We start from the raw sequence: 27,467 nt of genomic DNA, 5'->3' as shown, positions 1-27,467 counted from the left end.
CTCGTTTTGTATTATCCCGAAGTAGGGGAGAGGGTTCACGTTATGATATGCGAATTGGCCGGCAATCATTAAAGCAAAGGGGTTTTCGAAATTTCAGATGCCAAATTTCTCGTCCCAGCTAGAAAATATTTTTTTGGCTGCACCTACGTGGTGAGAAATGACTATCGTAATAAAGTATGGGAAATTAGAGTTTGCTCGGTAAGATTAAGTTTTCCATTTTTCCCAAGTACTGTTCGAGAATGGAACGGTCAAGAAATAGTCTGGTATCACGAACGGTTTGCGAAAAAAAATTGTGTGATTTGCAGAGTAATTACGTAAATGTGTATACAACGTATCCAAGCTTAAACAGTTAGTGTAATTTTATACATGCACCGGGTACCCCTCTTCAGAGTCGTCGGGCGCATTTTCTCCGACGTTTCGGCGGATGTTTACAATTTTGCTTTCGCAATGTGGAGCTAGCGTTAACCCATGGAAATTCTGCTCGTCACGTCTTTCATGCGACGGAAAGCGTCGGCCTGTTTTTCGTCACAAACAGTACGATTTTTAAAGCGGAATTTCGCAGGTGGTTCCCAGTTAGTGTAGTTTTATCGATATGTGTTAACAGTGACAGTAAGATACGATGAATAACCAGCACTCCAGGAGCGACCGAGCAGCGCTGCTGCACGCCAGTAGCAGGCAACGCGGCGAGGGCTGTGCTATCGCTGTAGGAGTTCTGCTTAAAACATATCATGATGAGCATTTATTTGGGCTAGCTCCAGCTACTCGCCGGAAAGTATTGAAACGATTGCAAATGATGGGCAAACTAAAACTGGCCCGGAAAATGTTTCATGCACCTTAAGATAGGCAACCCAATTTACATCGTGCACGTCTGGGGTAGATGGTGTAAGTTGTTTTTTCTGTTTTGAGACGCATGAAATATTTTCCGGACCAGTATGATTTGGTCCATCTTGACATATTTATTGACATAGTAGTGTGGGGCTTCCTGTATATTTGTCATTTTTGTAGATGTGAAGATAGGCTTCGATGGCCGAAACGAGTAATCACATTTACCAGGTTGTTGTCCACCTGAGTAGCTACGTAGTAACGTGCTGACCTCCCATGCAAGTGGGCCCGGGTTCGATTCCCGGAGGGTTGGAGACTTTCTACACTTGGGAACTGGGTGTTGTGTTGTTCTCATCATCATTTCAACTCATCACTGGCGCGCAAGTCGCGAGTCGAATGAAATAAGACTTGCACTTGGCGGCCGAACTTCCTCGAACAGGGGCCTCCCTGCCAACTATGCCGTACGCTCATTTCCATTTATCGGGTTGTTGTATTTAAGGGCAGCTACACATGAAGGTCCATTGTGGGTTGTAATTATTGTATGGCAGCGAAACGTAGTAGATAAACTAAGGCTTTAATGCTAAGCCAATTTGCACTTGAGAAAAATTCCATTGCTGCCACTAGATGAAAATCTGGCGCTGTAAACTGTTTTATGACGGTGCTACATCTAAGTTCTCATTTGACGTGCCATAAAGTGAATGAACAGTATGGCCGTCGAGAAGAGAGACCGTGCGCTATTAGTCAAAGTATTTTATGTGAACGGCGGAAATTACAGTGCTGCATTGAGAGAATATCGCCCACTGAATGGTTTGAGGAGAGGCCCAATGTCATTACATGGGTTAAAGAAGATGATAATGAAATTCGAAAACGGGTGAGCTAGGTGTAGCACCTGGAAGAGGAGGGCGTTCTACCCCGGTGAAAGTTGTTGAGGTGATTGCTGTGGCTGTTACTGACCATGCAGCACGTGCTACTGTAGTGCTAGTGCTCGAGCAGTGTCACGAGAACGGTCCTATGGTCAGCAGTCTGTTTTGCGGTCTACTTTAAACTGGTACCCGTACAAGATCCAGATGCCGCAGCAACTGAAACCTGATGGGCGCAGCAACGTTCTGAATTTTCTCGCAAGGATCGAAGCTGATGACATATCGTCAGGCAATATAGTACGGAGTGACGAGGAACGTTCTTCACTCAAGAGTGCAGTGTGTACACATAACTGCCGAATTTGGGGCCTGTTGTGCACAAAGGGCCATTGCACTCGCCGTATGTGACTGTGTCGCTTGGATTTAGAAAATGGTTCAGATGGCTCTGAGCACTATGGGACTTAACTTCTGAGGTCACCAGTCCCCTTGAACTTAGAACTACTTAAACCTAACTAACCTAAGGACATCACACACATCCATGCCCGAGGCAGGATTCGAACCTGGACCGTAGCAGTTGCGCGGTTCCGAAATGAAGGGCCTAGAACCGCTCGGTCACCACGGCCGGCGTGGATTCAGAAACACATTTATTCTGGGTCCGTTCTTTGGAGAGAATATACCCAGAGTGCCTTTCAGATGTGCCGTGACGTCTCCAAACTATAGAGACCTTGTACAGCATGTGATTACCACTCTGGATATGCGCGTCTGTGTGGAAACCACTCTTTTCATTCAAGAAGGGTAACACTTCGTGTCGATTGCGCAGTGAAAGATCTGTTTAATGCAACTTTCCACGAACGTGTTATCTCCAAATGTTTTCCAGGTGCATGACCTGCAAGATCACCTGATCCCTTCCATGTGGGTTTTGGATCTGGGGTTATTTGAAAGAACGCTTTTATCAGGGGCACATTCGGTCTCTACCTGACCTGAACGGCAGTGGGCAGTACACAGGAACACATTGCTCAGATGCCACCGGAACTGCTGCGAGTAACTGTTGATCACCGCGTTTTACGGATGCAGCATCTCGTTGATGTATCAGGTGCTCATATTGGGGAAATTGTGTAGCCGGCAGTTCATAATAAAATCAACATTATGCCTTTGTCAGTTGATAATCTTTGGATAGTTTGGGGCAACAATCACATAATAGCGCTTAAATAAAGTTTCAGTCAAAAGTGGAGTAAAATGGCGGAATTTTTATTTAAAAAAAGTTTCTCACTTGTTTTCTGCCCACGTCCTGTTAATGACTCATTGCATACGAAACACATCTATTCAATTTCTTCCATTACACCTTTGCGGCTGATTCAGCATCCAATGTAAGATTTTAGCAAAAAATGCAATCTTGGTTGCAGAGAATTTTATTTTCAAATTTGAATTACGCGTTTTGCTATGTAGGAATTTGTACACAACGGTAAGGACAGGTGGGCTACAGAGTGGTCCAGTAACTTTCGTCATGGCAAAGCTGGGCACGAGCACGAATGATTAACGAACAAGCTGACACAGCAAGCAGAAGATTTACTTAACCTGTATTTCTACATGTGGACGAAAGTTCATTACAAAGAATGCAGCAAGAAATAGAATCCAGCTCTCAAGGTCAACAAGGAAGATACTCCCTAAAGTAAGCACAAACAACGGTGTCGTAGTGATGAGGCTCCCAGTGCAAGTGGGCTGAGCGGCTACCGCCGGCCGTCCTGTACCATGGCGGCTGAGGGCACTCGTGGTCCAGAGCCGCTGGAGTTGTGGCTCAATGGGCACACACCATTGGGTCTGCCTGATCCCGCCTGACCGCTATCAGCGTCTAACGGAAACTTACAATTCTGTTACCAACGGTGTCGATATCTGATACCACACCTTTAGCCTGTGGTAGGTATCTTCAGATTATAGAATCTTGTGACGTCACACACAATACATAAAAGTGATTACACGATGCAGACACATCGCAAAATGCAATTATACTACTGGTCATTAAAATTGCTACACTACCACGAAGATGACGTGCTACAGACGCGAAATTTAACCAACAGGAAGAAGATGCTATGATATGCAAATTATTAGCTTTTCAGATCATTCAGTCAAGGTTGGCGCCGTTGGTGACACCTACAATGTGCTGAGATGAGGAAAGTTTCCAACCGATTTCTCATACACAAACAGCAGTTGACCGGCATTGCATGGTGAAAAGTTGTTGTGATGCCTTGTGTAGTGAGGAGAAATGCGTACCATCACGTTTCCGACTTTGATAAAGGTCGGACTGTAGCCTATCGCGACTGCGGTTTATCGTATCGCGACATTGCTGCTCGCGTTGGTCGAGATCCAATGGCTGTAGGCAGAATGTGGAATCGGTGGGTTCAGGAGGGTAATACGGAACGCCGTGCTGGATCCCAACTGCCTCGTATCACTGGCAGACGAGATGACAGGCATCTTATCCGCATGGCTGTAACGGATCGTGCAGCCACGTCTCGATCCCTGAGTCAACAGATGGGGACGTTTGCAAGACAACAACCATCTGCACGAACAGTTCGACGACGTTTGCAGCAGCGTGGACCATCAGCTTGGAGACCATGGTTGCGGTTACCCTTGACGCTGCATCACAGACAGGAGCGCCTGCGATGGTGTACTCAAAGACGAACCTGGGTGCACGAATGGCAAAACGTCATTTTTTTTCGGATGAATCCAGGTTCTGTTCACAGCATCATGATGGCCGCATCCGTGTTTGGCGACATCGCGGTGAACGAACATTGGAAGCGTGTATTCGTCATCGCCGTACTGGCATATCACCCGGCGTGATGGCATGGGGTGCTATTGGTTACCTGTTTCGGTCACCTCTTGTTCGCATTGACGGCACTTTGAACAGTGGACGTTACATTTCACATGTGTTACGAACCGTGGCTCTACCCTTCATTCGATCCCTGCGAAACCCTACATTTCAGCAAGATAATACACGACTGCATGTTGCAGGTCCTGTACGGGCCTTTCTGGATACAGAAAATGTTCGACTGCTGCCTTGGCCAGCACATTCTCCAGATCTCTCACCAATTGAAACGTCTGGTCAATGGTGACAGAGCAACTGGTCACAATATGCCAGTCACTACTCTTGATGAACTGTGGTATCGTGTTGAAGCTGCATGGGCAGCTGTACCTGTACACGCCATCCAAGCTCTGTTTGACTCCATGCCCAGGTGTATCAAGGCCGTTATTACGGCCAGATTTGGTTGTTCTGGGTACTGATTTCTCAGGATCTATGCACCCAAATTGCGTGAAAATGTAACCACATGTCAGTTCTAGTATAATATATCCGTCCAATGAATACTCGTTTATCATTTGCATTTCTTCTTGGTGTAGCAATTTTAGTGGCCACTAGTGTAGGATATCAAAAAGTTTAAAAATCTCATTGCCTGTCAAATGGGTGGCAGTGACGAAGGAACCCAGTAGACAGGCATTGGTGATTTTTAAGTTTTTGTTATTCTGGTCGCATTTTGCGATTTATTCTCATCGTGTAATCGTTCTTAGGGATGGCTTGCTCAAGGACAAGTTTCTGTAATCTGAAGATGCCCACCACAAGCGAAATGCTTCATCGAAATATGAAAATAAAGACCTCCGCAACGAAGACTATATTTTTATCTCACAATTCTATGTGTCTTTCCTGCATTCACAGCGCCATATTTGCACCCTGTGACCAAAATCAAAACTAATTTTTTTCCAGTAGAGATGGGGGCCGCAGTAACGAATTAGAGTATCTACCAAATTTCGCTGCCATACGATAATTTGAGTGCACATTGGATATCTGTGAGTAACTGCTTTTCAATAATAATATCCTGGTATTACATCGGATTTGTAACGACAATACATTGAAGCGCTAAAGAAACTGGTGTAGGCTGGCGTATTCAAATACAGAGATATGTTAACACGGAGAATACGGCGCAGTGGTCGGCAACGCCTCTATAAGACAAGTGTCTGGCGCAGTTGTTAGATCGGTTACTGCTGCTACAATGGCAGGCTATCAAGATTTAGGTGTGTTTGAATGTGGAGTTATAGTCGAGTGATGGGACACAGCATTTCCGAAGTAGCGATGAAGTGGGGATTTTCCCGTACGACCATTTCACGAGTATACCGTGAATGTCAGGAATCCGGTAAAGCATCAAATCTCCGACAGCGCTGCGACCGCAAAAGATCCTACAAGAACAGGATTAACAACGATTGAAGCCGCCGGTGTGGCAGGGCGGTTCTAGGCGCTTCAGTCTGGAACCGCGCGACTGCTACGGTCGCAGGTTCGAATCCTGCTTCGGGCATGGATATGTGTGATGTCCTTAAGATAGTTAGGTTTAAGTAGTTCTAAGTTGTAGGGGACTGATGACCTCAGATGATAAGTCCCATAGCGCTCAGAGCTATTTTAAGCCAACGAGTGAAGAGAATAGTTCAACATGACAGAAGTGCAGCCCTTCGGCAAATTGTTGCAGGTTTCAAAGCTGGGCCATCAGCAAGTGTTAGCGTGCGTACCATTCAACGAAAAATCATCGATATGGTCTTTCAGAAGCGAAGGCCCACTCGTGTACTCTTGATGACTGGACGACACAAAACTTTACGCCTCGCCTGGGCCCGTAAACGCCGACATTGGACTGTTGATGACTGGAAACATGTTGCCTGGTCGGGTGAGTCTCGTTTCAAATTGTCCACAGCTCGAGGTCCAGTGGCTAGCGTTGCTACCTCCGGATCACGTGGTCCCAGGGACTGGGTGTTCGTGTTTCCCTCATCATTCCATCATCATTTATTGCGAGATTGGACTGTGTTTAGATTGGGGCAGTGTACGGACGCTGATGACCGCTCATTTGAGCGCCCCACAAACGAAACATCATCATCATCGTCATCATCAACATTTCTAATTGTATCGAGCAGATGGAAGTGTACGGGTTTGGAGACAACCTCATGAATCCACGGACCCTGCATTTTAGCAGGGAACTGTTCAATCTGGTGCACGCTCTGTAATGGCGTGGGGCGTGTACAGTTGGAGTGATACGTCTATATACGACTCTGACAGGTGACACGTACGTAAGGATCCTGTCTGTTCACATGCATCCAATCATGTCCACTGAGCATTCCGCGGACTTGGGCAATTCCAGCAGGACAATGCGACACCCCACACGTCTAGAATCGCTAGAGAGTGGCTCCGGGAACACTCTTCTGAGTTTAAACACTTCCACTGGTCACCAATCTCCACAGACACGAACATTATTGAGAATATGTAATGCGTTGCAATGTGCTGTTCACTTCTGCGTGTGTGGGACCCCTATACAATATAAGGCAGGTGTACCAGTTTCTTTAGCTTTTCAGGGTACTTTAGTAGTGTTTCCGGTTCTCGCAAACAGGGCTGGAAAGAAGGCGTTGAGTATTCGCGGCGGAGCTTTGTGACAAACGTGAATAAACTGAGTGCGGTGGACGGGGGGGGGGGGGGGGGGGGGCGTGCGGCTCACCTGTCGCAGCGGCGGCGCCTGCGGCGCGGCGGGCGTCCAGACGTTGCCGTCGCCGGTCTGCGTCATCTTCTCGCTGGAGCAGACGTTGCGCGCGGCGCCGCCCGCGCCCGCTGCGCCTCCGGGGCCGGCGCCGGCGCCGCCGTGCAGCAGCACCACCTCGCTGAACATGACGCTGGAGCGCCGCCGCGGGCCGCCCGGCGGCGACAGCAGGCCCGGCGTCGCCTGCGGTGCACGGGCCGCGCTCGGCTCAGGGGAACGCTCCACACTCACTACTACCGTCTCTCTGTGCCTCAACAAATCTGCTAGCGTGGGACAAGGAAGCAGGACAGGTTAGGATTTAACGTCTCGTAGAGAAGGAGCGCTCGAGCTCACGTGGGGGAAGCATGGAGAAGAAAATGGGCAGTGTGCTTTTTAAAGAAAATGTCCGTGGCGTTTGCCTTAAGCGATTTAGGGGAAAAAAACCGGATGTTCAGACAGAAACATGAACAGTCGCCCTACCAAATGCGAGTCTGTTGTCTTGGCAGTGCGTCTAGACGCAGCTGCAGAGGTCACGTTGGAAAAGCAAATGCACAACCAGAACGATTTTAATAGACAATGGAGCACTTCTTTTAAATACTTATATGGATATGGTGTCTGTTCTTTCGGACATGTCCGAAAGAACAGACACCATCGATGATCTGCAGCCGTATAGAACGAAGTTAGAATTATATATTAATACCTTCAGAGGGTCTATACAAGGGCGATGTACTTGAGGACAATATTATGGAAATGGAAGAGGATGTAGATGAAGATGAAATGGGAGATATGATACTGCGTTTGAAGAGTTTGACAGAGCACTGAAAGACCTGAGTCGAAACAAGGCCCCCAGAGTAGACACCATTCCATTAGAACTACTGACAGCCTTGGGAGAGCCAGTTCTGACAAAACTCTATCGTCTGGTGAGCAAGATGTATGAGACAGGCGAAATATCCTCAGACTTCAAGAAGAATATAATAATTCCAATCCCAAAGAAAGCAGGTGTTGACAGATATGAAAATTACCGAACTATCAGTTTAATAAGTCACAGCTGCAAAATACTAACGCGAATTCTTTACAGACGAATGGAAAAACTGGTAGAAGCCGACCTCGGGGAAGATCAGTTTGGATTCCGTAGAAATGTTGGAACACGTGAGGCAATACCGACCGTACGACATATCTTACAAGGGAACATCCCCATCGCACCCCCCTCAGATTTAGTTATAAGTTCGCACAGTGGATAGGCCTTGAAAAAATGAACACAGATCAATCGAGAAAACAGGAAGAAGTTGTGTGGAACTATGAAAAAATAAGGAAAATATACAAACTGGGTCGTCCATGCATAGATATGCAACATTAAGGGGTTGTGACACGAGGAGCGCCGTGGTCCCGTGGTTAGCGTGAACAGCTGCGGAACGAGGGGTTATTGGTTCAAATCTGCCCTCGACTGAAAATTTTAACTTTTTATTTTCAGTTTATGTGAAAAACTCTTATGTTTTCATCACTTTTTTTGGAGTGATTATTACACCAACAAGAAAACCAAAATCGGGCAAGGTAGAAGAATCTTTTCACCCATTCGCCAAGTGTACTAGTTAGGTGGGTCGACAACATATTCCTGTCATGTGACGCACATGCCGTCACCAGTGTCGTATACAAAATATCAGACGTGTTTTCCTGTGGAGGAATCGGTTGACCTATGACCTTGCGATCAAATGTTTTCGGTTCCCATTGGAGAGGCACGTCCTTTCGTCAACTAATCACACGGTTTTGCGGTGCGGTCGCAAAACACAGACACTAAACTTATTACAGTGAACAGAGACGTCATTGAACGAACGGACAGATCATAACTTTGCGAAAATAAAGAAAGCAAAATTTTCAGTCGAGGGCAGATTTGAACCAAGGACCTGTCGTTCCGCAGCTGTTCACGCTAACCGCGGGACCACGGCGCTCCTCGCCTCACATTGCCCTTAATGTTGCCTATCTTACGCATGGACGACCCAGTTTTTATATTTTGCTTATTTTTTCATAGTTCCACACAACTTCTTCCTGTTTTCTCGATTGATCTGTGTTCAGTTTTACAAGGCCTATCCACTGTGCCAACTTATAACTAAATCTGAGGGGGGTGCGATGGGGATGTTCCCTTGTTAGAAGAAAGATTAAGGGAAGGCAAACCTACCTTTCTAGCATTTGTAGACTTAGAGAAAGCTTTTGACAATGTTGATTGGAATACTCTCTATTAAATTCTGAAGGTGGCAGGTGTAAAATACAGGGAGCGAAAGGCTGTTTACAATGTGTACAGAAAGCAGATGGCAGTTATAAGAGTCGAGGGGTATGAAAGGGAAGCAATGGTTGGGAAGGGAGTGAGACAGGGTTGTAGCCTATCCCCGATGTTATTCAATCTGTATATTGAGCAAGCAGTAAAGGAAACAAAAGAAAAGTTCGGTGTAGGTATTAAAATCCACGGAGAAGAAATAAAAACCTTGAGGTTCGCTGATGACATTGTAATTCTGTCAGAGACAGCAAGGGACTTGGAAGAGCAGTTGAACGTAATGGACAGTGTCTTGAAAGGAGGGTATAAGATGAACATCAACAAAAGCAAAACGAGGATAATGGAACGTAGTCTAATTATGTCGGGTGATGCTGAGGGAATTAGATTAGGAAATGAGACACTTAAAGTAGTAAAGGAGTTTTGCTATTTGGGTAGCAAAATAACTGATGAGAGTCGAAGTAGAGAGGATATAAAATGTAGACTGGTAATGGCAAGGAAAGCGTTTCTGAAGAAGAAAAATTTGTTAAAATCGAGTATAGATTTAAATGTCAGAAAGTCGTTTCCTAAAGTATTTGTATGGAGTGTAGCCATGTATGGAAGTGAAACGTGGACAATAAATAGTTTACACAAGAAGAGAATAGAAGCTTTCGAAATTTGGTGCTACAGAAGAATGCTGAAGATTAGATGCGTAGATCACATAACTAATGAGGAGGTATTGAATAGAATTGGGGAGAAGAGGAGCTTGTGGCACAACTTGAAGAAGGGATCGGTTGGTAGGACATGTTCTGCGACATCGATGGATCACCAATTTAGTATTGGAGGGAAGCGTGGAGGGTAAAAAAGAGATGAATACACTAAGCAGATTCAGAAGGATGTAGGCTGCAGTTGGTACTGGGAGATGAAGAAGCTTGCACAGGATAGAGTAGCATGGAGAGCTGCATCAAACCAGTCTCAGGACTGAAGACCACAACAACAACAACAACAACAACAACAACCTTCAGCTGCTGAAAGGCGTTGATACGTATCAACGGGGAAAGGTGAAAATGTGTGCCCCGACCGGGACTCGAACCCGAGGTCTCCTGCTTGCATGGCAGACGCCATGGGCACTGAGGATAGTGCGACTGCCGATGTCCGAAAGAACAGACACCATATCCATATAAGTATATAGTTCTGGCAATACCGGCCATGACCTTCCTCTTCTGTGTGGATGCACATATATTACCCGAACTCTTACGAGACTTGGTAAGAATGTCTTCCACGTGTAATGAGTGTGTTGGGTAGGGACTCTGCGAATTTAGAGTGTGAACATATAAGGTGAGAATGTGGGTCTCGCGGGAGGCGTGCGCGAGATAGTCCCTGCAATCGCACTATCCTCAGTGCCCTCGGTGGCTCAGATGGGAGCCGGCACGGTTGCTCAGCGTGTTCTGTCAGAGGGCTGCTCGCCCTCTGTAATAAAAAAACTGAGTACAGGAATCAACGATCAACTTGAACGGATGTCTTGTGACGTCCGCCCAGAGCAAACGCAACGAACAATACCGAACAAAAATGAAAAAAAAAGACGGGTAGAGCTTCTCCCATGCAAGCAGGAGTTCCCGGGTTCGAGTCCCGGTCGGGGCACACATTTTCACCCGTCCCCGTTGATATATATCAACGCCCGTCAGCAGCTGAAGATATTAATACATAACCTTTTTTATAGGTCTGCGTAGTGTCTACTCTTTCGGACAAGTCTGAAAGAACAGACACCACTCTTTCTGTTAGCTGACTCGCTTCGATGGGCAATGGATGCACCACCTTCAGTGCGGGCGCACAATTCTATGCGAGCTCCTGCGGGAATCTCAAAGTAGCGAGCAAGGAGGACGTCGAGGGGGACTGCCGATAGGTAGCGCTAGGCGGGAGTGTGTGTCAGCTGAAAGGCTTACCGAGACAGTCCGAGCAACTGCGGTGAACACTGTGTCCAGAAGGCACAGTGGTTAACGCAACTGCCTAGTAAGCAGGAAATACTGGGTTCGATGCAACTAACATCAATAAACCCTCCCCTTCCCTTTCCTCCCCCCCCCCCACCCCTGCCTCTCCTTCACTTCAAATTTAAATTTTTTCCCTTGAAATCGGCCTGGTTTTACAACATATTATTACCTACTCTTCTGGGTAAAAAAAAAAAAAAATCCTACCGAGCGAGGTGGCGCAGTGGTTAGACACTGGACTCGCATTCGGGAGGACGACGGTTCAATCCCGCGTCCGGCCATCCTGATTTAGGTTTTCCGTGATTTCCCTAAATCGCTCCAGGCAAATGCCGGGATGGTTCCTTTCAAAGGGCACGGCCGACTTCCTTCCCTGTCCTTCCCTAATCCGATGAGACCGATGACCTCGCTGTCTGGTCTCCTTCCCCAACACAACCAACCAACCAAAAAATCCTATTCTTGAACATAATCGCAATTTAATGCGACGGCCTTACGCCACCTTAGTGAGAGGACCTTTGTGCCCACGTAACACCACTCTACTGCTCGACGTCGGATAATGTTCGACAAAAGATTGAGACACTCAATCTCATAACGCGCAATCTATTCCGCGCAGATGGTCCTTCCTTGCTCTTTATGGTCTTCACTTAAGTGGCCAAGAACTCTCCGGACATACAAACCTGAGTACTCCAGTTGGTGTAAGAGTGTGTCAGCACTGTCAATAGAGACATCCAGTTGAGCAACGAGGTGTTTGATTGTGATCCGTCGATCACCTCGAGTGAGAGTGTCCGCACATTCCTACATTGCAGGAGTCACAGGTGTATATGGCCGACAAGCACGTGAGACATCCGATAGGTTCGAGCAACATTATTGCGATCATGATAGACGCATCGCCCAATGATTCACCGTGCTTTCGTTCACTACCACGTCTCCGTAGACATTCTGCAAGTGCCTATGAATATCTGAGATGCTCTAGTTTTCCGCCAAAAGAAACTAAAGAACAGCGCTCTGCTCGGAACGTACCTTTGTTACAGATGCTATTTTGAAGGCTATGTACAGCGCTGCCACCCCTCTGAACTTCATGAGACTATAGTTTTCCGCGATGACCCACAGAAAATTTCAAAAATTTTTTCAACCGAAATTGGCCGAGAAAAAGATGTGTTGCATTACTTATTCAACGTCCTTCATACAGTCGGATTCCGATGAAGCAAGTTTCAGAGTACCAGGAAAATATTGCGAGTGGGAAACCCACAACACCAGATGCTACGAGTTCTCCCAAGAATTCCACGTGTCGTGACGAGCGGATGGGAGGCTGCACAAGAGCAGAAACAAAGGATGAGTCCAGACGTAACAAATAAGGTGACAGATTCGGGACCCTTTGATGATGAGCAACCCGCTGGTATATTAATAATTTGTATACCAATTTTACTTCGTTTTGTCTAAAAATTCAATCGATAATTACAGCATTAGAATAAAATTTTGGGAAGTAATGAGAAGGGTTGTTGAGAGAAAAGTAGATTAACCTGGTTAAAATGTTACACATGAACACAAAAGTAATGAATGACATGGGAAACAAGCTTACTCAAAGTATTTTACTAGACAAATGTCTAAACCAGGTTGTGGAATGTCATCTATTATTTATTTGGAACAGGCTACGAATGGCTGATACAAAAAACGCTCAGGCCGGTGATCAAGTTATTTTCTCTCAAGATCAAGAGGATATGGATACATGCTGAGGAAGCTTAAGAGGGGGACATCAAACGGAGTTCGGCAATAAGTCAGGAAAAGACGCAGTGAATGTTTAGGGGACTGTATTTGATGAAATCTGACGCTGAGAAAGCTAAAAATATTCGGGAACAATAACAGATAACTTGGGTACATGTGACAAGGATATTAGTTCCAGGACAACAGTGGGGAAGAGAGCTAATAAAGCTCTGCGTGGAGTAATACGGAATAATAATATTGAGCAAGACACAGAAAATAATATTTAAAATGTGGTGGACAAAATAGTTTGATATGGAGCTGAAATGTGGCCTGAAACAATGAAAGTTACGCAGGAAGTAGAACATGGGAATTGAGCTTTATGAGAAGATATCTCAGTTAAGGAGGCAAGATACTCGTAGGATATGAAATGTGTAGGTGTGGAGGCGAATGGAGATAACGCGCTCCGTAACAAAAACTTTGGAGGTTGGAACGCTTCAGACGTACAAGCATGTACAGAGAGTGCCCAGCCATAGATGGCCAAGGAAGATTTTAAACTAGCAGCCTCCCGCAAGAAGAAGGAGAGGAAGGCCAGCACTAAGATAGAAAAAATCATACAGGAAGCAATGGAAGACACAAATCTAGCCCCGGCAGACTGCAACGAAAGAGGCCTGTGGAGGTCGAAAGCGGCTAACTCCTGGGGGAAGCTCCGAAGTAGAAGAAGAAGATATTTCAGAAAGGAAGAAAGCGATGTAATTATAGGCCAGACATACAGAGGAGCTGGAATCTCGGCTGCCGTCGTTTTGAGAGCAGTTAATAGCGTGTTCGAGATGGCGGTATCGTTAAAACGATTCAAGTTTGAAAGGAGCGTCTTCTTAGTCGTGAGACGCACTAAAACACAGAAAAGACAGCCGCTCTAACGGTTGATACGGCGCCAGGGCAGGGAACTTCTGTGGCCAAAGGAAAGTGGCCAGTCTCTGTGGCCCATCAGGCTAGAAGTATACGCTCTTCCTTTGAAGGCGTAGGTATATTAATGTGGGGCAGCAATCGGTCTTTAAAAGGCCTGGCCAGCGTCACTTCTGCCCATTGTGTGAGAACTTCTCGGAGCGACTAGTAGATGCCGATTCTACACCGCCTGAGACCGCATTGTTCTATACTCACAGCCATGCTGTAGTAAAGTTAAACTGTTCATTAGTTTGAATACAGGTCAGTAACGTCGATCGATTTCCATCGCCGTTTCGTTCGTTTGGTCATCGCGAGTATTTCTACATCTCCATTCCGCAAACTACCTTACGGTGAGTGGCGGAGGGAGTTTGTGTATCACTGCCACATCCCCTTTTTCTGCTCCAGTCGCGTATGGTTCACGGGAAGAACGATTTGCTGGTAAGCCTCCATATTGAATCGAATCTCTAATTTTATCTTCACGGTCTTTTGTCGAGTTATACATAGGAGGAAACAATTTACAGGGTGTTTAAAAAAGGACTTTACAACTTTGAAAATTCATATAATTAATTCATAGTACTTTCAGAGGTGATTGTAATGTCAGTTTGTAGGGAAGTACATCAAATTTTGTCTCGCGTAGTTCGCTAGTGCCAAATTACAACGTAAGGAGCGCTAGTAGTTGTTGTGTTAAGGATGGCTGCCTTCACTGGACTCGAGCGTGCTAGCTTTTTGTTTTGATTTGAAGAATCGAAGTCGGCGACAACAGTTCAGCGTAATTTCCGTACCAAGCACGCTAAAGATCCTCCTAGTAGGCCTACAATTTATGAGTGGTACAAATGTTTTGTGGAAACAGGGTGCTCGGTAAGACATGGGAAATACTCAGGTCGTCCAAGCACATCCTTGAGCGAGCGAGACAACGTTTTGTCGACAGCCCTACGAAATCGACCCGGCGTACATCTAGCTAACTGCAAATCGCACATACGACTGTTTGGCGTGTGTTGAAAAACCGTTTGCGTTTGAAACCGTACATATTGACGTTCGTACAAGCAATAAAAGACGCTGATAAAATTACTCGCAATAACGTCTGTACGTATTTGTTAAATCGATTACTTGAGGATGAACGTTTCTTGGACAACATCATCTTTTCTGACGAGTCGACTTTTCACTTAAGTGGCAAGATTAGTACACCTAACTGTAGGATTTGGGGCAGTGAAAATCCACATAGAACATTGCAACGTATTCGTGATAGCCCTAAACTGAACGTTTTTTGTGCATTGAGCAAGAACAAAGTGTACCGCCCCTTTGTTCTGTGAGAGAACCATCAATGAGATAGTGTATCTGGATATGTTACAACAATTTTTGATACCACAGATCGATGAGGATGACTAAGAACGAAATGTTCACTTCATGGAAGGTGGTGCACCACACCATTACTGCCTGCCGGCCAGGGTGGCCGAGCGGTTCTAGGCGCTACAGTCTGGAACTGCGCGACCGCTACGGTCGCAGGTTCGAATCCTGCCTCGGGCATGGATGTGTATGATGTCCTTAGGTTAGTTAGGTTTAAGTAGTTCTAAGTTCTAGGGGACTGATGACCTCAGATGTTAAGTCCCATAGTGCTCAGAGCCATTTTGAGCCATTACTGCCTGACTTCCGGGATTTTCTCAGTGACCGCTTTCCAGGTCAATGGATTGGCCGTGATGCGCCAATTGCATGGCCCCCACGTTCCCCAAACCTGACACCACTCGATTTTTTTATGGGGATTCATAAAGGACGTCATGTTTGTACCTCCTGTGCCGGCTTCTGTATCTGAACTTAGAGCAAAAACTTGCGCCTCCACTGAGCAAGTTACACCTGTAATGCTACAGCGAGTTAGGGAAGAAATAGACTTCCGATATGTGCAGGATAACCAACGGAAGTCACAAACCACATCTTTAGTTTAAGGTAAAATAACTTGATGTGTTTCCCTACAAAATAACACTAAACCCAGCTCTATATCTTGTTTCAACGAATTTATATGAAATTTTAAAGTTGTGACGCCCTTTTTGAAACATCCTGTATTGGTTGCCTATTCTAGAAATGTATTCTCTCGGAATTTTAACAGTAGATCGTATTGTGATGCAGGACGCCACCCTTGCAGCGTCTGCGTCTGAGTTGAGTGATCATCTTGCGGATGCTTTCGCGCTTACTAAATAAACCTGTAACGAAACGTGCTGCTCTTCTTTGAATCTTCTCTGTTTATCAGTACTATCTGGTACAGATACTCAGGTGTTGGCCATACGAATGTTTTGTAAGCTAGTTCCTTTTTTCGTGGATTGCATTTCCTGAGAATTCTTCCAGTAATACTCAGTCTGACATCTGATGTTTACGTGGCCTTTTCATTTCATATCGTTCCGTACGCATATTCCTATATATTGTATGGTTTCCGGCGATTATTCTGCAACGCCTAATGATACAATAAAGGATCTTTCTGTCTATATACTAGCAATACGTTACATTTGTTTACGTTGAGGGTCAATTGCGACTCCCTGGACTAAGCCTTGATCCTCTGCAGGTCTTCCTTCACTTCGCTAAAATTTTGTAGCGTTGCGTCTTCTCTGTATACAACAGCATTATCAGCTAAAAGCGTTATGGAACTTCCGACGTTCTACACACATCGAAAAAAATTTTTCATCACCTCGGTTCCGAGAGTTCCGGAACCTCTTCAGGAAATTGGAATAGAGATCAACATAAACATCGCTTCCGCCCTTTTCATTGCTCATGGAAACCACACATTGCATGTTGTACCACCATACAGCGAGACCTTCAGAACTGGTGGTCCAGATTGCTGTACACACCGGTACCTCTAATACCCAGTAGCACGTCCTCTTGCATTGCTGCATACCTGTATTCGTCGTGGCATACTATCCACAAGTTCATCAAGGCACTGTTGATCCAGATTGTCCCACTCCTCAACGGTTATTCGGCGCAGATCCCTCAGAGTGGTTGGCGTGTCACGTCGTTCATAAACATCCCTTTTCAATCTATCCCAGGCATGTTCTATAAGGTTCATGTCCGGAGAACATGCTGCCCACTCTAATCGAGCGATGTCGTTATCCTGAAGAAAGTCATTCACAAGATGTGAAGGATGGGGGCGCGAATTGACGTCCATGAGGACGAGTGCCTCGCCAATATGCTGCCGATATGGTTGCACTGTCGGTCGAAGGACGGCATTCACGTATCCTACAGCTGTTAAGGCACCTTCCATGACCACCAGTGGCGTTACGTCGGCCCCGCATAATGACACCTCAAAACAGCAGGGAAACTCCACCTTGCTGCAATCGCTGGGCAATGTGTGTAAGGCGTTCAGCCTGACCGGGTTGCCTCCAAACACGTCTCCGACGATAGTCTGGTTGAAGGCATTTGTGACACTCATCGGTGAAGAGAACGTGATGCCAATCCTGAGCGGTCCATTCGGCATGTTGTTGGACCCGTCTGTACCGCGCTGCATGGTGTCGTGGTTGCAAACATGGATCTCGCCATGGTCGTCGGGAGTGAAGTTGCGCACCATGCAGCGTATTGCGCACAGTTTGAGTCGTAACACGTCGTGCTGTGGCTGCACGAAAAGCATTATTCAACATGGTGGCGTTGCTTTCAGGGTTCCTCCGAGCCATAATCCATAGGTAGCGGTCATCTACTGCAGTAATAGCCCTGGGACGGCCTGAGCGAGGTATGTCATCGACAGTTTCTGTCTCTCTGTATCTCCTCCATGCCCGAGCAACATCGCTTTGGTTCACTCCGAGACGCCTTGTTGAGAGTCCTTCCTGGCACTAAGTAACAATGCGGACGCAATCGAACCACGGTATTCACTGTCTAGGTTTGATTGATCTACAGACAACACAAGCTGTGTACTTCCTTCCTGGTGGTATGACTGGAACTGATCGGCTGTCGGACCCCCTCCGTCTAATAGGCGCTGCTCATGCAAGGCTGTTTGCGTCTTTGGGCGGGTTTAGTGACATCTCTGAACAGTGAAAGCGACTATGTCTGTGATACAATATCTAAAGTCAACGCCTGACTCCAGGAGTTCTGGGAACCGGGTGATGCACAACTTTTTTTGATGTGTGTATATTAGATCGTGTTTATACGAGGGCTTGCTAAAAAGTAATGCCTCCGAATTTTTTGTGTGAAAGTTCATCAAACATTTTAAATAGAACAAACGTCATTAACATTCTACATTTTTTCCTTTACGTCTACATAGTTTTTGGGGTGTCGTGTTTCAATCGGTAAAAACGGAACCCTTATTGGATCGCTTTGCTGTTCGTCTGTGTGTCAATTTGGCTGTAAAAACCCTTTTCCTTAGGAACGGGTAGACGTACGAAGTTGAAATTTAAGTTACATATTGAGGTGTACAGCCCCTTGGTGGTGTAAAAGATCGTAGCTTCTGAGTCAATGCAATCAAAATATACGGCTGTTTATGTCACATACGCTGATAGTCGCAATCTCACTCATCGACTCGTGTAGGGTACTTCTCATTGATCTGCAGTGATGAAATTTGGCAAGAAGTAAGGTTTCACAGTACAAGTAAAGAAAAAAAATCTCTCCGTCGTTTCTAGGTCCCCAGTTCAATACATACATACATACATACATGCACCTGTTGCAAATGTAGCAAGAGAAATACGACTGTTGCTACGGTACCGTACGAGCTCTGGTTTCTTTTGTCTTAGCGGTCCTCATGCGAGATACCTGTCGGAGATAGTAGGATAGTTCCGTATTGTGTCGCAAATGCCGGTTCCCTAAACTTCCTCAACCGTGTGTCGCGAAAAGAACATCTTCTCTCCAGAGACTCCAGTGTGACGTCATGGAGCGTTTTCGTATTACTTTCGTGTTGACTAAACCTACCGGTAACCAGTCTTCTTCAACGACTATTTTTAACTCAACCTGTGGAGATCCTAAACACTCGATAGTACTCAGGAATGGGTCGCACAAGTGTTCAACAGTCTCCTTTATAGATTTACACCTTTCTAGAATTCTCCCATTTCTGAGTCGACCATTCACCTTCACTACGTACTTGCTGCTCTATTTCTGCTTTGCAACATCATCCCTAGATATTTAATCGACGTGGCAGTGCCAAAGAGTGCATCACTATGACAGTATTCGAACATTACAGGATTGTTTTTCCTACTCATCTGCATTAGCTACATTCAGAGCAAGCTGCCATTCATCACATCAAACACAAATCCTGTCCAAGTCATCCTCATTTCTCCTACAGTCTCAACTCAAAGATAAGACTTCCCGTGCTGTTCAACCTATCTGTCAGGTCGTTTACTTATAGGGTTTTTATAAATTAATTACACAAAAATAACTTTAAATTGCGAAAAAAGATGAATAACTTGCAAAAATGTTTGATACAGCACTGAATGCCGTCGTAAATGTTGTTTTAACTGACGAAATGATCACATGGCAAGGGTTCTATTGTCAGAGTAGCTTTTCTGAGGTCACTAAACTATGTTTTCATCAGCAGTGGTGCTGCAGTGACAAAAAATGAAGACAAAGGTTCTTAACATGCCTGAAAAGAGCTTAGAATGACACGAAAAATTATCTAAAATTGGAAAGACTGAAAATCGAGTAAAATATTTATAGTAAAATTTTTAAACTTTTAAAATGCAAATCATAAGCCGATTTTTCGCAATAAACTGCAATCGAGGAGCAAAGTACGCAAGAAAAAAAAAAATTAAAGTGAGCGATTTCGTGTTAACCTTATATTGTGCGTAAGGTCTTGTTAAGTATGTCAAAGCACATAAAGTTGCCGAAGTGCACTACCAGAAAAAAATTCGCAGCACCAAAACAATTAATGTTGAGCAATAAACTTTTGAGAATACTTTTGTCTAGGTAACAATGAAAGTGATCAGTACCGCAAAATCACAAGTAAATGCTGGCATATTAATAGCCTGTGTAACCGCTAGACTGTTTAACGCAAGCGTGGAAACGTGCATGCGTTGTGTTGCACAGGTGCTAGATCTCAGTTTGCGTGATGGAGTTGTATGTTTGTTACTCTTGGTTGGTCAATACAGGGACGGTTAATGCTTTTTGTGGATGACGCTGGAGTTGTCGTCCGATGATGTCTCATACGTGCTCGATAGGCTACAGTTCTGGTGATTGAGCAGGCCAAGGCAACATGTCCACACTCCGTAGAACATGATGGGCTGCAACAGTGGAACGTGGGTGAGCGTTATCCTGTTAGAAAACACCACTTGGAATGCTGTTCGTGAATGGTAACACAACAGGTCAAATCAGCAGGTTGACGTACATATTTGCAGTCAGGGTGCGCTGGATAACCACGAGATTGCTGCTACCATCATCCGAAATCATACACCAAGCCATAACACCACGTGTAGGCCCAGAGCGTCTAGCACGCGGATAGGTTGTTTGCAGGCTTTCAACTGGCCTCCTTCTAACCAACTCACGGCGATCACTGGCGCCTAGGCAGAACCAGCTCTCATCAGAAAACACAACAGATCTCCGCTCTGCCCTCCAATGAGCTCTCGCTTGACACCACTGAAGTCGCTAACGACGATGGATTGGAGTTAGAGGAATGCACGCTACGGGGTGGCTGTCTCGGAGCTGTCCTTGAAGTAACCGATCAGTAACTGTTCGTTGTCTCTCTGTGATGCCAAGTGCTGCTCAAACTGCTGCTGCAGATGCAGAATGATGTGCCAGAGCCATATGCCGAACATGATGGTCTTCCCTCTCAGCAGGGCAGCGTGGCCTTCTGGAACCCGGTCTTCTTATTCTCGTGACCACCACTGCCAGCATTCATGTACAGTGGCAACATTCCAGCCAAGTGTTTGTGCAGTAACTTCCAGCTTCTCGTAGCCTTACTACACGATCCCATTCAAACTCAATGAGTTGTTGATAATGGCGTCTTTGTCCCCTTAAACGAATTATTGGCTAACATCAATTCACCAAGTCCAATGTTAAAGATAACCAACATTCACGACCGTTACAGCATGTGCGTAAAGGATACCTGATTTTCACCCTCGTGGTGGCGCTATACGCCACTCCTATGCGTTCGATACAGTTCCCCAAAGTCGTTTAATGAACAAAGTAAGAGCATATGGACTATCAGACCAATTGTGTGACTGGATTGAAGAGTTCCTAGATAACAGAACGCAGCATGTCATTCTCAATGGAGAGAAGTCTTCCGAAGTAAGAGCGATTTCAGGTGTGCCGCAGGGGAGTGTCGTAGGACCGATTCTATTCACAATATACATAAATGACCTTGTGGATGACATCGGAAGTTCACTGAGGCTTTTTGCGGATGATGCTGTGGTATATCGAGAGGTTGTAACAATGGAAAATTGTATTGAAATGCAGGACCTGCAGCGAATTGACGCATGGTGCAGGGAATGGCAATTGAATCTCAACGTAGACAAGTGTAATGCGCTGCGAATACATAGAAAGAAAGATCCCTTATCATTTAGCTACAATATAGCAGGTCAGCAACTGGAAGCAGTTAATTCCATAAATTATCTGGGAGTACGCATTAGGAGTGATTTAAAATGGAATGATCATATGAAGTTGATAGTCGGTAAAGCAGATGCCAGACTGAGATTCACTGGAAGAATCCTAAGGAAATGAATTCCGAAACAAAGGAAGTAGGTTACAATACGCTTGTTCGCCCACTGCTTGAATACTGCTCAGCAGTGTGGGATCCGTACCAGATAAGCTTGATAGAAGAGATAGAGAAGATCCAACGGAGAGCAGCGCGCTTCGTTACAGGATCATTTAGTAATCGTGAAAGCGTTACGGAGATGATAGATAAACTCCAGTGGAAGACTCTGCAGGAGAGACGCTCAGTAGCTCGGTACGGGCTTTTGTTGAAGTTTCGAGAACATACCTTTACCGAGGAGTCAAGCAGTATATTGCTCCCTCCTACGTATATCTCACGAAGAGACCATGAGGATAAAATCAGAGAGATTAGAGCCCACACAGAGGCATACCGACAATCCTTCTTTCCACGAACAATACGAGACTGGAATAGAAGGGAGAACGGATAGAGGTACTCAAGGTACCCTCCGCCACACACAGTCAGGTGGCTTGCGGAGTATGGATGTAGATGTAGATGTAGATGGAACAAAATTTCGGATGTAGCCTTCCAATTTCTTTTATATCACACAACTCCTTCTTGGTGTCCCGATTTTTTCCGTCAATACATGTAAAAAAAACCGGTCAAAACTTTATTTAGCTATATAATTTTTAGCTGGCCGCTGTGGCCGAGCGGTTCTAGACGCTTCAGTGTGGAACCACGCGACCGCTATGGTTGCAGGTTCGAATCCTGCCTCGGTCATGGATGTATGTGACGTCCTGAGGTTAGTTAGGTTTAAGTAGTTCTAAGTTCTAGGGGACTGATGACCGCAGATGTCAAGTCTCATAGTGCTCGGAGTCATTTGAACTATAGTATTTATTTTGTATAAGCGGTACATCTTGCTGTAGCTGCTAAAAGAAGGGACCCACTGGAAAAATGCTCCTGGCGCATCACAAAAAGGGCGACTATGTTCCCCTAAAGGTCTCTGACAGAATAGTGGGAAATCAACTACCTCAATCCCCAGTCTGCCTTCTTCACCACAAAAATTGGGCCTGGGACATATTTGCGTTTCTTTGTACTAAAAGAGAGTAGCAGAGCTACCGTGACCAGTAAGAGAATGGAGGGAGGCCATTGAGAGAGAAAAAGTGAAGAGACCGTGATGATGAGAGAGAGAAAGTGACAGTGAAGGAAAAGAGAGATGGATGAAGACAATAGCAGCGGAGTAGAAAGAGGGAGGAGATTGTGGTGTTCGGTGAGAGACAGTGGCAGTAAAAGTGAAAGAGAGATGAATGTAGGTAGAAGTAGTGGGAGCAGAAGAGGGAGGAAGGAGTGGAAATGATAAAAGGGAGATGACTGGAGACCATGCATGTGCTTGCGGGGTCTAGACCCACCTCAGACCGGCGAAAATGAGCGGGGTCTAGACCCACCTCAGACCTGCGAACTTGAACACATAGGTGTAGGGAAGGGCACATTTTGGACTGAAATTTGTAACGCGTGGGTATAGGGGAAAAATAAGTTGGGGTCCCCAAAGTTTTTGAGCTGCCGAGGTGTAGTGGAGACAGTGGCAGTAAGAAAGAAAGACAAAAGGGGACAATGTACTGAGAGAGAAGATAGTGACGGTGGGATGTACTATAAATCGATGGGAGAAAAAGAAGACAGTGAGAGAGATGTACAAGGTGTAGAAGTATGAAACCGGAATTTGGTTGCAGTAATTACACGTCTGTGGTTTGAAATTGATAAACAATATTTCATTCAAAATAATCTCCATTGCTATTTATACATTTCTCCCACCGCTCTGGCGGGTTATGAATGCCACACCAAAAGAACAGTTCTTATTTTGAAGCGAACCAGTCAGCGAGCCATTTTCGTACATTTACGTACGAACTGAAATGTTGTTCAGCAAGAGGTGTCCCAGTGATGCAAATAGATGATAATCGGAAGGAGCCAAGTCTGGAGAATAAGCCGCATGCCCTAGTATTTCCCAGACCCGTTTTGCTGTGTGTGGTAGGGCGTTATCATGGAGCAATATGACTTTGTGTTGTCTTTTTCTATATTCCGGTCGATTTTCACGTAATGCTCGATTTAAATCGATTATTTGCTGTTGGTAGCAATCAGTGGTAACGTTTTCACCAGGTTTTAGCAGCTCATATTAGATGACACCTTGGTATCCCACCAAACACAGAGCATTGTCTTCTTTCCAAAGCGATTTGGTCTTGTAGTGGATGTCGATGGTTTGCCTGGATTCACCCATGATTTACGGCGCTTAGGATTCTAGAAATATATCCATTTTTCATCACCTGTCACTATTCGATGGAGAAACGATTTTCTTTTGTATCTGGTGAGCAGAATTTTACTTTACTTGCTGTATTTCATTCAGTTAATGCGGAACTCATTTTCCCACTTTCTGCACCGTCCCCATAACTTCCAATCGAAGAGAAACGGCTTTCTGCGTCACATTCAACTGTTCCGCGAGCTCCTGTTGAGTTTGAGTATCATCTTCATCCAATAAGGCCTGCAATTCGTTGTCTTCGAACTTTTTCGGTGGTTTCCTGCGCACGTCATTTATCAAGTCAGGACCACCAATTTCGAATTTGAACCACTCGAAACATTGTGTTTTCCCAAGAGCATGTTCGCCCTAAGCTTCGATTCTGCAGCAGTTTTCTTCAAATGATGATAGAAAACCAATTCTCTCCACAAATCGTAGTTCGTAGTCACAAAACTCGACATGTTTACGGGTTGAAGCAGATACAGATGTATGGAACTTGGGTTACTGGGTGTTGGGTGTGGACATTCGTAGTCAGCCGTTACAGGAGAAGGTGGCGCTGCAGACGCGGTCCCACGGGCCCTATACTGACGACTAGCGCCATCTGTAGGGAAATTTCGGTTTCATACTTCTATACCTGGTATACTTTGAATAGACAGTGGCAGTGAGAGGTAGATGCTGAGTATGAAGGTTTAACTGCAAAGAGAGACTGAGTAAAAGGATTTAGAATGTTGCATTTTAAAAGAGCACGAAAATATTCTTATGCCAAATTTTTTTATGAGGACGGCGAAACCAGGATTGAGACAAGTGGTTCCCCATTTTCCTGTCAGAGTCTTTTAGAAGAACATACCACTTTTTTGTCCTCCAACAGGAGCGTATTTCCACTTGTAGTTATGTAGTTTATAAAAATGTCAAATCAAAATACCTTCAGCCGTCCAAATTTCCAGTTTTATTTTATATGTACAATCGGTTCAGCGTTATATTACGCCATCTTCATACCCCTTGACCGATGTATGGGAAGAATCTACCTCTGCCCCAACCGAAATAGGGACCAGCATTTAGTGACTGGTATCCGTAGATTTCTTCTTAACACAGCGATCCTTTCGATCATCACTTGCCGAACAGCCGATGTCCAGCAACGATCTTGCAAAAAGATGGACTTACAGAGCTTTGACATACTTCAGTTTTTGAATGTCGTGCGAAGTGGCTGTGTCAGTTTATTTGGTTTTGTTTTTTGTTATGTGCTGTGAAATTATATCTGTTTGATGTTTACTATAGCACTTGTTAAGTGCAGTGTATCTGATGTCGTTTATTTCTGTCTCGTAGTCGGCAGCATTAAGTGGGAAGTTCTGTGCTCTGTCTAAGAAGCATCCTAATGCAAATTGTTTATGCGAGCTGGGGTGTGTGGAGGATTTATTAAAGGCAGTGCCTGCGTTTGTTGGTTTTTCTGTGCACATTGCTGTTCAGGATCTGGTTTGTATTGTTTATTGTTAACTTCAAAAAATGTATTCTGTTACCTTCCTGATATTGTATTATTATAAAACTGTCACAGTCGCTCATTTTTTTGCATATTTCGCTACCCAAAATCAGTGATGCGACAGCAGAAGACACTGCAAGTGACTGAGAACAAAAGATCGACATATCAATAATCAAATAGAAATAAACTTCATCAGGTTACCCTCCATTCAGAGACTGTTGCACGCAGCGACCGTTATTTTGATTTGTAAATAATAGATTTCAGCCATTAATCGTCCTTTGGAATTTTAATTGCAGATATAGATTTCAGCTAGAAAGTAGCCATTTTCAATGCTAAAAATAAAAGAGGTACGTAGTTAGCTGATGTCATAAAAAATTTGGAATTAATGGTTTAACTCATATGGTTTGTATATTACATACCACTATCCATTTTTAGTATTGAAAATTGCTAGTTGCTAGCTGAAATCTAGATCTGCCAATAAAAATTCCAAAGGACGATTGATAGCTGAAATCTATTATTTACAAATACAAAAGAAATAAACTTTGTTTTGACCGCCATCTTGTATTCTGCACTGTTGATTTGTTTATGATATCGTGTTTCAAGTTACATTTAGAAATTTGTTAACAATGGCTTACAAGTTCAAAAGGTTCATAGAAATAGGGAGGTGGGGCACCTCAACACATCATAAGAAGATTGTCACCTCACAAGAACAAACTCAGTAATTATTTTTGAAACATTTTTCATGTGAACAGCAGACCAACAGACAAAGTGGCATCGCCATTTATTAGCTCGTTCTTCTATTTCCCCATATACCAAGACTACACAAAGAAACGTTAATATCTAGGTGCACTTGTGTTAAATGTTTTTTGTACTATCACTGTGGCCTGATGATGAGATATAACCTCGAACGATTCAGCTAATTAAATAATTTAAGTAGTCAACAAGTTTTATGACAGGGAGTGATATTTGTGAAAGGTTTTCATACTCTAGTCTCTTCTTGTCTGAACTGTTCATTGACCACATTTCACATCTTTACAGGTTTACAGTCGTAAAAAATGCCTTCAGAAACGAGTTTTTAACATTTAAATTTATATTAGATGTTAACAAACGTATCTTTTTCAAAAATGTTTCTATTATGGGTCCACTACCTCTGTAGGTTTAATAATGAATAGGAAAATAGGAATGCGGGTAAGCTACTACAAACAGCATAGTGAACGCATTATTGTGGCCAAGATAGATACGAAGCCCACGCCTACTACAGTAGTACAAGTTTATATGCCAACTAGCTCTGCAGATGACGAAGAAATTGAAGAAATGTATGATGAAATAAAAGAAATTATTCAGATTGTGAAGGGAGACGAAAATTTAATAGTCATGGGTGACTGGAATTCGAGTGTAGGAAAAGGGAGAGAAGGAAACATAGTAGGTGAATATGGATTGGGGGACAGAAATGAAAGAGGAAGCCGCCTGGTCGAATTTTGCACAGAGCACAACATAATCATAACTAACACTTGGTTTAAGAATCATGAAAGAAGGTTGTATACATGGAAGAACCCTAGAGATACTAAAAGGTATCAGATAGATTATATAATGGTAAGATAGAGATTTAGGAACCAGGTTTTAAATTGTAAGACATTTCCAGGGGCAGATGTGGACTCTGACCACAATCTATTGGTTATGACCTGTAGATTAAAACTGAAGAAACTGCAAAAAGGTGGGAATTTAAGGAGATGGGACCTGGATAAACTAAAAGAGCCAGAGGTTGTACAGAGATTCAGGGAGAGCATAAGGGAGCAATTGACAGGAATGGGGGAAATAAATACAGTAGAAGAAGAATGGGTAGCTTTGAGGGATGAAGTAGTGAAGGCAGCAGAGGATCAAGTAGGTAAAAAGACGAGGGCTAGTAGAAATCCTTGGGTAACAGAAGAAATATTGAATTTAATTGATGAAAGGAGAAAATATAAAAATGCAGTAAGTAAAACAGGCAAAAAGGAATACAAACGTCTCAAAAATGAGATCGTAAGGAAGTGCAAAATGGCTAAGCAGGGATGGCTAGAGGACAAATGTAAGGATGTAGAGGCCTATCTCA

The 27,467-nt window shown here is 44.5% G+C and overlaps 1 protein-coding gene across 1 annotated transcript in view; it reads right to left on the bottom strand.

Annotated features, from left to right (window-relative positions):
- The window catches only part of LOC124775227 (voltage-dependent T-type calcium channel subunit alpha-1G-like), a 790,960-nt gene that overhangs the window by 430,680 nt on the left and 332,813 nt on the right, over positions 1-27,467 (bottom strand). Inside the window, exon 10 of the mRNA XM_047250065.1 lies at positions 7,321-7,478. Coding sequence (XP_047106021.1) covers positions 7,321-7,478 — 158 coding nt within the window. The remainder of the gene's footprint in view (positions 1-7,320; positions 7,479-27,467) is intronic.

The sequence above is a fragment of the Schistocerca piceifrons genome, chromosome 2, assembly GCF_021461385.2.
Source record: "Schistocerca piceifrons isolate TAMUIC-IGC-003096 chromosome 2, iqSchPice1.1, whole genome shotgun sequence".
NCBI lineage: Eukaryota > Metazoa > Arthropoda > Insecta > Orthoptera > Acrididae > Schistocerca > Schistocerca piceifrons.
The sequence above is the reverse complement of the archived record's forward strand: the minus strand, read 5'-3'. Positions and strand labels throughout refer to the sequence as shown.